General features: G+C 35.9%; 1 protein-coding gene across 3 annotated transcripts; it reads right to left on the bottom strand.

Moving 5' to 3' along the window:
* Positions 1-8,702: 8,702 nt before the first annotated feature.
* LOC107899257 (WRKY transcription factor 44-like) lies at positions 8,703-12,250 on the bottom strand. Of its 3 annotated transcripts, none has more exons than XM_016824920.2 (7): positions 11,911-12,250; positions 11,708-11,787; positions 10,590-10,913; positions 10,377-10,508; positions 9,554-10,254; positions 9,319-9,477; positions 8,703-9,222 (listed from the first exon to the last, which is right to left on the bottom strand). In XM_016824920.2, the coding sequence occupies exons 3-7, from the start codon at positions 10,806-10,808 to the stop codon at positions 9,033-9,035; spliced, it is 1,401 nt and encodes a 466-aa protein (XP_016680409.1). In that variant the 5' UTR covers positions 10,809-10,913; positions 11,708-11,787; positions 11,911-12,250; the 3' UTR covers positions 8,703-9,032. The 3 variants fall into 3 exon arrangements, with proteins under 3 accessions (XP_016680409.1, XP_016680411.1, NP_001313801.1); XM_016824922.2 differs by having other exon boundaries at positions 11,934-12,250; NM_001326872.1 differs by lacking the exons at positions 11,708-11,787; positions 11,911-12,250 and having other exon boundaries at positions 8,950-9,222; positions 10,590-10,824.
* Positions 12,251-12,504: the final 254 nt, after the last annotated feature.

The raw sequence follows: 12,504 nt of genomic DNA, 5'->3' as shown, positions 1-12,504 counted from the left end.
ATGCTGAGAATTATACCTCAAAAACATGCACGACTGAGAGCGAAATTCTAGCTTATGATTATTAAACGAACGTAGATATGAAAAACAACAACAACCAAACACACAGAAGTGATCATAGGACAAGTCCTGCCCATAAAGAACCTTATAAGGAGACTGACCTTTCAACACAAGCGTTGGTAGCCTATTTATTAGATGAACAACACAACAAAAGCATAACCCAAAAAGTTCATGGGTAAATTCTCTTGAGCCAAAAGAGTAAGACCAATCTTAACAATGTGTCTATGTTTACGTTCGACAACACTATTCTGTTCAGATGTATGTGGGCACGAGAACTGATGAACGATCCCATGATTTGCTAAAATTTTCAAAAAAGCACAAAACTCACCACCCCAATCACTCTGAAATTGTTTAATTTCCTTTCCAAACTATGTTTGGACCATCTTCTAAAAATAAATGAAACAATCAACAACCTGTGACTTATGACAAACAAGATATATCCAAGTAAACCGACTACACATGTCAACAAATGAAACATAGTACCAATTATTGCTACAAAAAATAGATGCATGTCCCCATAGGTTGGAGACAACAAAGGCAAATGGATCAACATATTCAGTATTAGACTTTGTAAAGGGCAATTTATGAAATTTCCCCTTTTTGCAAGCAATACATAAAACATCAAAATTTTTCTTAGATGACACAATCTGACATTTATCCAAAACAGACTTTACAATCAAACCAGAAGGATGCCCAAGTCGAAAGTGCATAAGGTAAACGCAGTGCTGTCATCAAATGCAGATAGAGGACTAGTGTTGTTAACAGACGAAAATTAGCAACTGGAACAGGACCAACAGGGAAAAAATGATAGAGCCCATCACGAGCGTGGCCTCGTAGTAAGATTTCCCGAGTCTGTATGTCCTTAATAACACAGTGAGTCAAATGAAACTCAAAGAACACGTTAATTTCTCTAGCAAATTTAGAAACAGATAGTAGATTCTTTTGTATATTCGACACACACAACACATTGGATAACATAATCTCAAACACATGAAATTTTTACAAGAGTCTCATTGCCCATTAAGAGAGAAGAATTACCTAAGTATGGAGTGGACGCATTCAAGGTAGAAGCTTTCTTGAAAACATGATGTGTAACACCTGAATCAAGATACCACGACGAAGTCCCTATAGGTATAGGAATATACGAGTCACTATTATCAAAATTAGACCCAAATTGGGCCGTGTTTACATTAGAACCACTAGTTTCTGAGAAGTGAAATGCATGCAGATCGAGAATTTTAGGTAACCCAGTATAGTGTGAGGGATCAAAAAAATCAAGAACTAACCCAGAAATAAGGTGCGCCCTCGGTCTCGTAGACCATGGTAACCGAGACCTATTATACGAGTCAGGAACACTTCCAGTGGACGGCCCAATACCTTGGCCAAAATCAGATGGGCCCTCAAAAGTAACACAATTGACATTCGACCCAATATAGTGACTTGTACCAAAAAACCCAACTGCACCATTAGCAGGCCCAATCTGTTGCCAGGTACCACCATGACCAGGCCCAATCTGTTATCTGGTACCACCATGACCAGGCCCAACCTGCTGATTTGACGCAAGAGGCCTATAACCAAAGCCTGTAGAAATCGTCCTAGCCGCACCAACGCATGGCCCAGAAGCTTGGTCTGCCCCTATTGGCCTAGTAACGCCTTCAAGTGGCCCAAAATGATGGCCTGCATTATTATCCCACACAGTAAGAGAGTTAGTAGAAGCCCTAGGGATCTTCATTCAAGTGGTCGCATGAGAAGGAGCATAACCCCACCAACCACCTAGATTGAACCCCGGTGACACCTTTGGCAAATACGACTCGACCTGACCAGGAACAGCCAGGGAAAAGTAAAGCCACCATGACCACCGTGAGTACTCTCCGTAGGCATAGAAAACCCCGCAATCGAGCCATACACAGCACAGGTCACTGGCGCTGGATTCGTCGCCAAAGGAGAATTATCATATTTGCGATTAAAATGGTAAAGACACCATTGAGCCACGTGACCAAATCTGCCACAAATCTAACATTGAACTCGTGGGCGACAACACCTTCCACGGCGGCCACCAAATATGTTCCGTCGTTGATGGCACTTGAGCGACTTCCACCAGATGAGTGCGAATCGGCGTTTCCTACACCACACGAGTAAGATGCGTTTCATATTCTAATAACACATCTACCAGTTTTTACAATGGAAGTGGCTCGGATGAGAACAAATTAAGTGTGAGCACGACATCATACTTCAACGAAAGCTCCATCAAAATGATCTTCACTTTCTTCGCCTCCGAGATTCGTGATCCAGACGTGTTGAGCAATGCACAGGTATTTTGAATCTTCACGACATATTCTTTGTTCGTCATGTGGCCTTTCTTGATAGACTGAAGCTCATGATGTAGGCAAGACAACTTCGCACCGATAGCGGTGGCGAACAGACGAGTCACCATGCTCCAAACATCACAGGTAGTTTTAGCATCTGTAAAAGATGATAACAGAGATCCATTGATAGTGGATAGTAGCCAAGACGCAAGTAATTTGTCTTGTTGAAGAAAGGCTGAAGCCTCTATATTTGGAACCAGGGAGCCTTCTGGCGACAACACAAATCACGGCGGAGCTGGTAAAGTGCTTTCGATAAATTCAGTCAATAATCAACCTTATATCCTGCTGCCATTGAACAAAATTAGATTCATCTAACTTGATTGTATCATGTCTAGGAAAAGATTGGATTAACCTAGAGCCGGTGAAGGACAAACTACCACGAGAGGCAGAGGCAGAATCAGAAGTCGTCATGAACACACATAGCAGAAACAAGGCCCAAGAATTCAAGCGACTGATACCATGAAAGAATTACCTAAAGAATACTTAATAGAAACTAAAGAATGATTTCTTTGAGGGAAAAAACACTACCTCTTTGTTTATAAACTTTATTATTTATATACACATATGAACAAAATAAAGGAAATAACTGCTGTTAATAGCCTTCATAACAACTTAACAGATCCTGACCAACTTCTCTTAATAGATTACTTTAACAATGTGCACAATAAGTAAAGGATGAAAAAATAAAAAGTCGGTAATGCCAATGTACCGCAAAGAAAAAGAGAGAAAAATAAAGAACACACAGATTTTATGTGAAAACCATTTCGAGAAAAAAGCCACAAGCAGAGGAGAAGATGATTCACTATGTAGAATTCGAATGATTACAAGAGGAGTAGGCTATGTCTATTTATAGGCTTGTAAAACCATATTCTAATAGGAGTGTAGTAAGATTGAAACACCTTATTCTAATCAATGTCAAATAGATGGAGCTTAATAAGGTTTAAAAAACCTTATTCTAAAATAAAATAAAATAAAAGAAGTGTAGTTCTATATGGATTTTACTTTTATTTTATTTTACCAATGTATTTTATTTAAATAAGGATTCGGGTCACTTAATTCTAACAATCTCCCCCTTGACACGAATTCTCAATGAACAAGTTCTTCATCGTGAACTCTCAACAAACAAGTTCTCCACCTCTTCCATAAAACCCCTTAAGGGTTTAACTTCAACAATGAACACCAACCAAGCCTAAGCAATGCTCAAACTTGGTTATAAGAAGTGACTTAGTCATCATATTTGTAGGATTTTCATGAGTACTAATTTTGCTCACAACCATATCACCACGAGTAATAATATCAAGAACAAAATGATACCGAACATCAACGTGTTTTGTTCTCTCATGAAACATTTGATCGTTTGTAAGGAAGATGACACTCTAATTGTCACAAGATACTGTACTGATTTGAAGGTCTTCATTGAGTTCACTAAAGAGTCTCTTCAACCAAATGACTTCTTTACAAGCCTCAGTAATCTCCATGTACTCAGCTTCAGTGTTAAACAAAGCAACTGTAGTTTGCCAAATGGCTTTCCAACTGATTGCACAACATCTGATTGTAAAGACATAACCTGTGAGAGATCTTCTTTTATCAAGGTCTCCAGCAAAATCAGCATCAACATACCTAATGACTCCATCTCTATTTTTTCCAAACTGTAAGCAAACATCAGTAGTACTTTGTAAGTATCTTAAAATCCAATGAACTATTTTCCAATGTTCTTTACCGAGATTCACCATGTATCTGCTAACTGTACTGACTGCATATGATAAATCTAGACGTGAACAAACCATAGCATACATGAGAGATCCCACTGCACTAGAATATGTAACATATGACATGTACTCAATCTCATCATCTGATTGTGGAGACAAAGCCGATGAAAGTTTGAAATGGGCTGCTAAAGGAGTACTAACAGGCTTAGCACTCTGCATATTAAACCTGCAAAGAACTTTCTCAATGTACCCCTTCTGACTTAGGTACAATTTACTTGCTTTTCTTTCTCTGAGAATCTCCATACCAAGTATCTTCTTTGCTGGTCCTAAATATTTCATCTCAAATTCTTCACTTAGTTGGGCTTTAACTTTTCTTATCTCTCATTTATCTTTCACTACGATCAACATGTCATCAACATAAAGGAGTAGATACACAAAAGAACTATCACTGTTTTTCTTAAAGCAAACACAACTGTCAAAGCTACTTCTTTTGAAATCATGAGAAGCCATAAAGGAATCAAACCTCTTGTACCACTGTCTTAGTGACTGTTTCAAACTATAAAGGGATTTTTTCAGCAAGCAAATATAGTCCTCTTTTTTTGAGACTGTAAAACCCTCTGGTTGTTACATGTAAATATCCTCCTTAAGTTCTCCATGCAAAAATATAGTTTTTACATCTAACTACTCAAGCTCCAAATCATGCATGGCCACAATACCAAGAAAAGCTTGAATCGAACTATGCTTCACAATTGGGGAAAACATATCTGTGAAGTCCACTCCTAGAATTTGATTGTAACCCTTTGCAACAAGCCTTGCTTTATATCTGGGTTTTTCAAATTCTAGAGTCACTTCTTTCTTTTTAAACACCCATTTACAACGAACAACCTTTTTACCTTTAGGAAGTTTCACAATATCCCATGTTTTGTTTTTGCGGAGTGATTCCATCTCCTTTTGCATAACAAACATCCACTTTTCTGAGTTTTCACAGCTAACCGCATCAGAATAATTAGATGGCTCTTGATTTGCATCTATATCTTCAGCTACATTTAAAGTATAAGCAACTAGATCAGCCTCGACATACTTCTTTGGAGGTTTAATTTCTCTTCTAGTTTTATTTTTAGCGATAAGAGTATTGTGGTGAAGAAGCAACTCTATTTTGGATTTTTGTATTGGCTTGAGGAGTCGACTCTATTATAGATTCTGGATTAATCTAATGCTCCACCTACTTTTGATTTTCTTTATTGGAAGAGCCTTTAAGAGATAAGTTAGGTAGCATAGCAGTTTCATCCAAAACAACATCTTTACTAATCACAACTTTTCTATTTTCAGGACACCATAACTTATACACTTTTACACCAGCTTTATAACCAAGAAAAACACATTTAATAGATCTCAGTTCTAATTTTCCATTATCAACATGAGCATACGCAGTTTACCCAAAGATCTTTAAATTAAAATAGTCAGCAGGATTACCAGACCATACCTTTTGTGGAGTTTTATTCTCAATGGCAATGGATGGAGATCGATTGATCAAAAAATATGTAGTAGAGGCTGCTTCGGCCCAAAACAACTTTGGTAAGTTGGCATTTAACAACATACATCGAACCTTCTCCATGATCGTTCTGTTTATTCGTTATGCAACGCTGTTTTGCTGTGGAGTATGACGAACTATCAAGTGTCTCACGATCCCTTCTGACTTGCACAGTTTATTAAACTTATCAGAACAAAATTTTAAGCCATTGTCTGTGCGAAGGTATTTTATTCATTTTTTCGTCTATTTTTCAATCATAGTTTTCCAAAACTTAAAAGCAAAAAACACATCATTTTTCTACTTCAGGAAGAACGCCCAAACTTTTCTAGAAAAATCATCAATAAAAGTTAGTATATAATTAGCTCCACCTCTTGAAGGCACTCTGGATGGCCCCCACAAATCAAAATGAATATACTCCAATGTTTCCTTCGTGTTATGGATTCCTCTAGTGAATCGAACTCTCTTTTGCTTCCCAAAAACGCAGTGCTCACAGAACTTCAGTTTGCAAGTTTCTTGGCCATCAAGAAGTCCTCTTTTGCTCAATTCTGCCATGCCATTCTCACTCATATGCCCTAGGCGCATATGCCAAATTTTAGTAATATCATCATCTGACAAGGAAAAGAAAGCGACAGTTGCATCACCAATAACAATAAAAGCCTGCAGAACATATAACTCGACAGTCTTTTTCTGCCCTTTCATCACAACAAGTGAACCTTTGAAAATCTTCAAAACCCCACTTTCAGCTCTGTATTTGTACCTTTTTGAATCAAGAGCACTCAACGAAATTAAATTTCTCTTCAATTCTGGAACATGTCGTACGTCACAAGTGTTCTAACAACTCCATCAAACATCTTAACTTTAATTGTTCCAACACCTGCGATTCTACATGAAGTATTATTTCCCATCAAAATAACACCTTCAGACACTATTTCGTAAGTTGTAAACCAATCTCGATTGGGACTCATATAGAAGGTGCTACCCGAATCAAGGATCCACTCATCGCTTACTTTAGAATTGTTGACAGAAGCGACTAGAAGTTCACCATCGCTGTAGTCTTCTACAACATCAGCTTTGCTAGAATTTTTTGGTTGTTTTCCATTTTGATTCGCAGCCTCCCTTTTGATCTTGTTCTGTAGCTTATAACACTCAGATTTAATGTGCCCTTTCTTCTTGTAGAAGTTACAAGTTTTACCTCTGTTTGAAGACTTCGATCTACCCTTAGATTTACCGTAAGGATTCCATTCCTGTGTCCTTCCACGATCATCATCAGCATTCCGATCTTGTCTCCACAAACAATTAGACCCTCTCCCTGAGAGTTGGTTTTAACCATAAGATGCTTCATCTTATCATACGAGGTTAAAGAATCATAAACCTCATCAACTGTGAGAGACTCGCGACTATATAAAATCGTATATCTAAAGGTTGAATAAGATGGGGGTAACGAACAAAGTAGAATCAACCCTAGATCTTCTTTATCATGAACCTCCATGGCCTCCAAGTTTGAAAGTATTTCTTTAAACACTGTTAAGTGTTCGTGCACAGACGCACCTTCCTCCAAAAGATGAGCATAAAGACGCTGCTTCATATGCAACTTGCTAGTTAGAGTTTTCGACATACATATTTGTTCCAACCTCTTCTATAATCCAACAGCAACCTTCTCCTTCATCACATCCTGCAAAATTTTGTTAGACAAATACAGATGTAACTATGTTAACGTATTTCGATTCTTGCACTTCTTCTCTTCCTCCGTCAATGTTGAAGGCATCTTATCTACCCCTAGCAGGGCTTCCTCTAAGTTCATCTATGCAAGAAATATCTGCATCTTTATCTGTCACAACGCGAATCTGGTGTTGCGATGCAACAGTGAAATTTCATACTTCAAAGATGCCATTACCGTGATTGAGATGAACAACCCGAAAGCCCGGATACCAATTTGAAAAAAATAGAACGTCGGTAATGCCAATGTACCGCAAAGAAAAAGAGAGAGAAAAATAAAGAGCACACAGATTTTACGTGGAAACCCTTTCGGGAAAAAAACCACGTACAAAGGAGAAGATAATTCACTATATCAAATTCAAATGATTACAAGAGGAGTAGGCTATGTCTATTTATAGGCTTATAAAATCATATTCTAATAGGAGTGTAGTAAGATTGAAACACCTTATTATAATCAATATCAAATAGATTGAGCTTAATAAGGTTTAAAAAACATTATTCTAAAATAAAATAAAAGAAATGTAGTTCTATATGGATTTTACTTTTATTTTATTTTACTAATGTATTTTATTTAAATAAGAATTCGAGTCACTTAACTCTAACAAAGGATGCAATACAGTTGGCCTTAGATATGGTTTATTAGTGTCATACCAATATACATAGTAGCTGACAAAATTTTAGAAAAGATGCTATAGTAGTACATGATTTATCGGAAAAGAATAAATTATGTCTCATAATCTTTATAATATCAAAACTATAATTTAATCTGTAATATAATATTTAGTGGTTAAATCATTTAAGTTGCATATTTTAAATTAGAAATTTAAGTGATAATTAATTCTATAATATAGTAGTAAATAATAATATTTTATAACCAATTAATAGCATAAGCATAAAAGTAATAATAAATAATTTATAATCAAGTGAACAATATTATGTATAAAATAATAAATTATATAACACATTAAAATAAATGATTGATAATAAAAAAATAATTGTAAGTACAACTGTAAAATCTTATATATCTTATTAATTAAGTACAATTTTAAAATATTATTTACTCCAAATTAATTAATAAAGTTCTATTTTAAAATATTATAATATTTATATTTTAAATAATTCATTGTAAATACATATAGAAAAAAATTTTAAATTAGATAAAGACTACATATTTATTTGTATCAATATTATGCTTTAAATTTTGATTATACTCATTTATATTTTGAAATTAAATTTAAATTTTATATAAATTTAATACAACTATCATATATTTTTTAATAAAATTTATCAAATAAATTTAAGAGATTATGACATGCGTAGCTGTTGTAATAAAAATTAGTATGTACATATATAGCATCATAATAATCTACATAAATTCTTGGCATAACAATAACCCAAAAGTTTAGGATGTAGAAAAACTGAAACACGACAGTACTGAAGTTTGTTACTTATTATGTAATGGAGAAAACAATTAATTAAAGAGAAAAGAATGTAATAAGGTGAAGGCAGGAAGTCTGAAAAACTGCCCTTCATCAAGCAGCTTTAGTAGCACAAAGTTGTTATATATATATTGTGAGCTTCGTAGTCAATCTCCCCAGTGTACTCGATTAGAGCCTTTAACGAAACCGAATATGAAGTTGGAAGCTCTTATCATCACTTGTCTTTGATTGCAGGTGAGTTGGAATCGGGATCTGAGGCGGCGGTCACATGATTTGTGTTTCTAAGTGGCATCTCATGGTTATGTTTACCTTCATATGTTGTAATGAAAGCTCTTGGATCATCTGATGCTCTTTCCACATGCTTCCGCACGTTGCATTTTACATTAGTGCATCTGTAGTAACTTCTGCAGGGGAAATTACCATCACCAGTAAGAATACAAGGCTTAAAACTAATATATATATATATATGATGGATAACTTCAACAAAGCTGAATTTCAACCTGGGATATGGATTTCCCTTCACCACCTTCTGCCCATATTTTCTCCATCGAAACCCGTCCCCCATAATCTCAGAATCAGTACAACTTTGCACTACCACACGAGGTTCTTGTATGCATTCCCCTAAGGTGCCCACTTCACTTGATTGATTCTCATTTTTCCTGATCATGGTTATTCAACATAATTCAGTTCGATTTTCTTAATGCTTTTGGTTTAAGAAAATCATGTTATTCTTACCTTCTTTTACTTTTAGATTCAACATCTGCTCCCTCCTTGCTTGCTTCTTCACATTCCCCACTAAGACCAGTGGAATTTTCAGAAGCTCCACCGGTGGTAACATGTTCGTAAGGTGCCAGAGCTTTGACTTGATAAGCCGGAAGCACAGACAACCTGACTTCACTATGATTTTCAGCTCTAGTTTCAGAACCTTCGTTCCTTTCATTATGATTATTACTCCACAAGGAGTTGTTGGCATCTTGACCGGTTCCATCACTTGTAACTCCTAACCCTTGGGATGAGTTTCGTTTTGGAGGCTGAGGCTTTGGATGATTGTGTTCACCTTTGTAAACGATTTCAGCTATTTGGCCATCAAGTGATCTTTCGACTTTCTTCTTTACAGGACAATTCGGATGCGTACACTTATAGTAGCTTCGCGGATATTCGCTCCCTTTCACTTGCTTTTGTCCATATTTCCTCCAGTTATACCCATCGTAAGAAGGTCGATCGCTATTTGCCACCGCAGGTAATACTTTTGGGTCCTCCTCCATATTTTGAGATCCCACCTTCGAAGGTTCACTTGTCTGATCTGTTTCTGCCTGTGATGGAGCATTCTGATGATGATTTGGTCTAACTTGGGCTCTCATCTTCTCCCAGTTTGCATACTCAACTGGTGCCTCCATTGATTGCAGTCTCTGTTGGTTGCTAGCACTGAAGTTTCCCTGTAAAGAAAATCCAATCATCTCCACGAGTACGGCATGAGCATTTGATGGGACAGAACTGAGCAATCAAATAGTCAAGAAAGCAAAAGAAATTGCTAGACATTGATTGTTAATATTTATACCATGTTTGCTAACAGAGAAACAGTTGTCTTTGATACAAGCTTTGCCTGCGGTTTGTACACTACGGTAGGCTTGACATCGGATTTCGAAACCTTATCAGATGAGATAGAAATACCTATTCTGGACTGCTCTGCCTGAAATTGTGAAACAAGTAAAAGATGAGAGGTAGAAAGACCCTGCAATGAGAAAGCTATCCAGTTGAAGTAAGGGAAAACCTGAGAAGAAACCATAGCAGATGGAGCACGATTGACTACTGGCTTGAACCTCACTGTCTTTGGCCTTATTGCAGGCACTATGTTTGCGGAGCAAGCATTAGGGGGTGAGGCATTAATAGCCCCTGCAAGGAGCTCCGAGAAAGACTTAAAACTGGAGCAAGTAGGCCTTGAAGCTACTGGTTTAGCTATGACTATCCTCTCTGCTTCTTTAACCTCCATTTCAGTAATTGTGTGTATTATATTTCACTTTAGCATAATGTGCCTTGGAAACCCAATTTATACCACTCCTTGACCTCAATAAAGCTCAAAACCAACATATTACACCTACAAGCAGCAGGGTTATATAAACAGAAGAAATGTTAGGAAAGAAAGTTGCACGATTATGAGTTTGTGTTTGCAGAACAAGTTAGAGACAAAACTGCAGAACATCTCAGCAGTAAAACTAGGACAAGACATGAAAATATCTTGCTTTCTGGAAAGTTTCTAAAGATCTACTCATACTTGAAAGTAATTGAATGACTGAACCTTTTCTTTTTCTTTTTTTTTTTCTGAAAAAACAAAACAAAACAATTTAGTCCAATTTAATAAAACAATAACAAAGGCTTCACCTTAATACTATTTAGAAGATAAGTCTTTGGCTAATTGATAGTCTTGTTCACCGGTCATTAGGACCCTATATTTAAAGATTTCTGAATCAAGTATTGGCTACAACCCAGAAAATTACTGACCATAAATTAAGATTCCTTTTTATTTCCATCATGACCAGGGATCAAGATACAATAAAAATATTCTCCATCTTGATATCAACTCATATCTTCTTCTCTTTTTTTTTTTTTTCTGGGAAAAGTAAACTATCCCATCTAGCATTATGAAGAAAAATAAGAGGAAAAAAAGAAATTGTTTAGGATTTTACAGAAAAGTAGTAGTTTAACAGCATTTGGAGTAAGTAGAGAAAAAAAAAGTCCTTCTAAAAGAAAAACCAAAGCCCCCAAAATAGAATTTTTAACAAACAGAAAAAAAGGGGGAAATCTGAAAGTTTAACTAATAATTAACAAGTAAATTGTATATGAACACAACACCAAAAAGTAATAATAGAGCTAAAGAAAATGAGAACTGACCAGAATAAGATATGTAACAAATTAGCAAGTTGTTTTTGCTTCCATGAAATCTCATTAAATTCCAATCTTTTCTGCTCAGTCTGCATGATTGACCAAGGAATTCAATGAGGAAAATAAAAACAACATAACTTTATAATTCAGAAACTTCTTCCTTAGCAGGAAAAAAGAAACATGACAGAACTCTGAAACACAAAGAACTTGACCTCCAATAACAAGAAACCCTAACCAGTTAACAGATGAAGCAGCATGCTTTTGTTTAATGAATATATACAAGAAATGATGTTTTCCTGTCTGTTCTTGAACTTATTAAAGGAACCAAAAGAGAAACAGCTTTGGAGACCAAAAAAAAAAAAGAACAAAAGGGTTTAAGCTGAATTTGATTTATTTGAGTAACGCATTTGTTTTCAGACAAGGGAAAAAGATGAGATCTTCAATGTCTGTTTTGTGCCTGAAACTGAGAATGTGAGGGAGTTCATTGTTTTCTTGACCAAGAAGAGGAAAAAAAGGAGAAGTCGCTGATATTACTGAAGTGTTTTTATTTTTACGAAATATTAAGGCTGTTTTAATATAAATATTAGGGATAAGGAAACATTTAGTCCCTGAACTTAACAGTTTTTCTCAATTTGGTCCCTAAACTTTTTTTTACACACAAGCCCCTAAATTTGACAACTTTTCTCATTTTTGGTCCATATGAAGATCTGGCAATTTGACATTGTGTCATACCATCACTTAATTTTTTTATAAAAATTGTAATTTTTAGGTGATGATGTGGACAATATCAAATGACACGTCATCAC

The sequence above is a fragment of the Gossypium hirsutum genome, chromosome D04, assembly GCF_007990345.1.
Source record: "Gossypium hirsutum isolate 1008001.06 chromosome D04, Gossypium_hirsutum_v2.1, whole genome shotgun sequence".
NCBI lineage: Eukaryota > Viridiplantae > Streptophyta > Magnoliopsida > Malvales > Malvaceae > Gossypium > Gossypium hirsutum.
This window is presented reverse-complemented; position numbering and strand designations above follow the sequence as displayed.

Bases quoted from the DNA above. Each gene is read 5' to 3' on its own strand.
- LOC107899257 (XM_016824920.2), bottom strand. From the start codon at position 10,808: ATGGAGGTTAAAGAAGCAGAGAGGATAGTCATAGCTAAACCAGTAGCT. The intron at 10,509-10,589 runs GTTTTCCCTTAC...TCACAATTTCAG, and splicing joins CTGCTATGGTTTCTTCTCAG to GCAGAGCAGTCCAGAATAGG. The intron at 9,478-9,553 runs GTAAGAATAACA...AACCATGATCAG, and splicing joins GAATCTAAAAGTAAAAGAAG to GAAAAATGAGAATCAATCAA.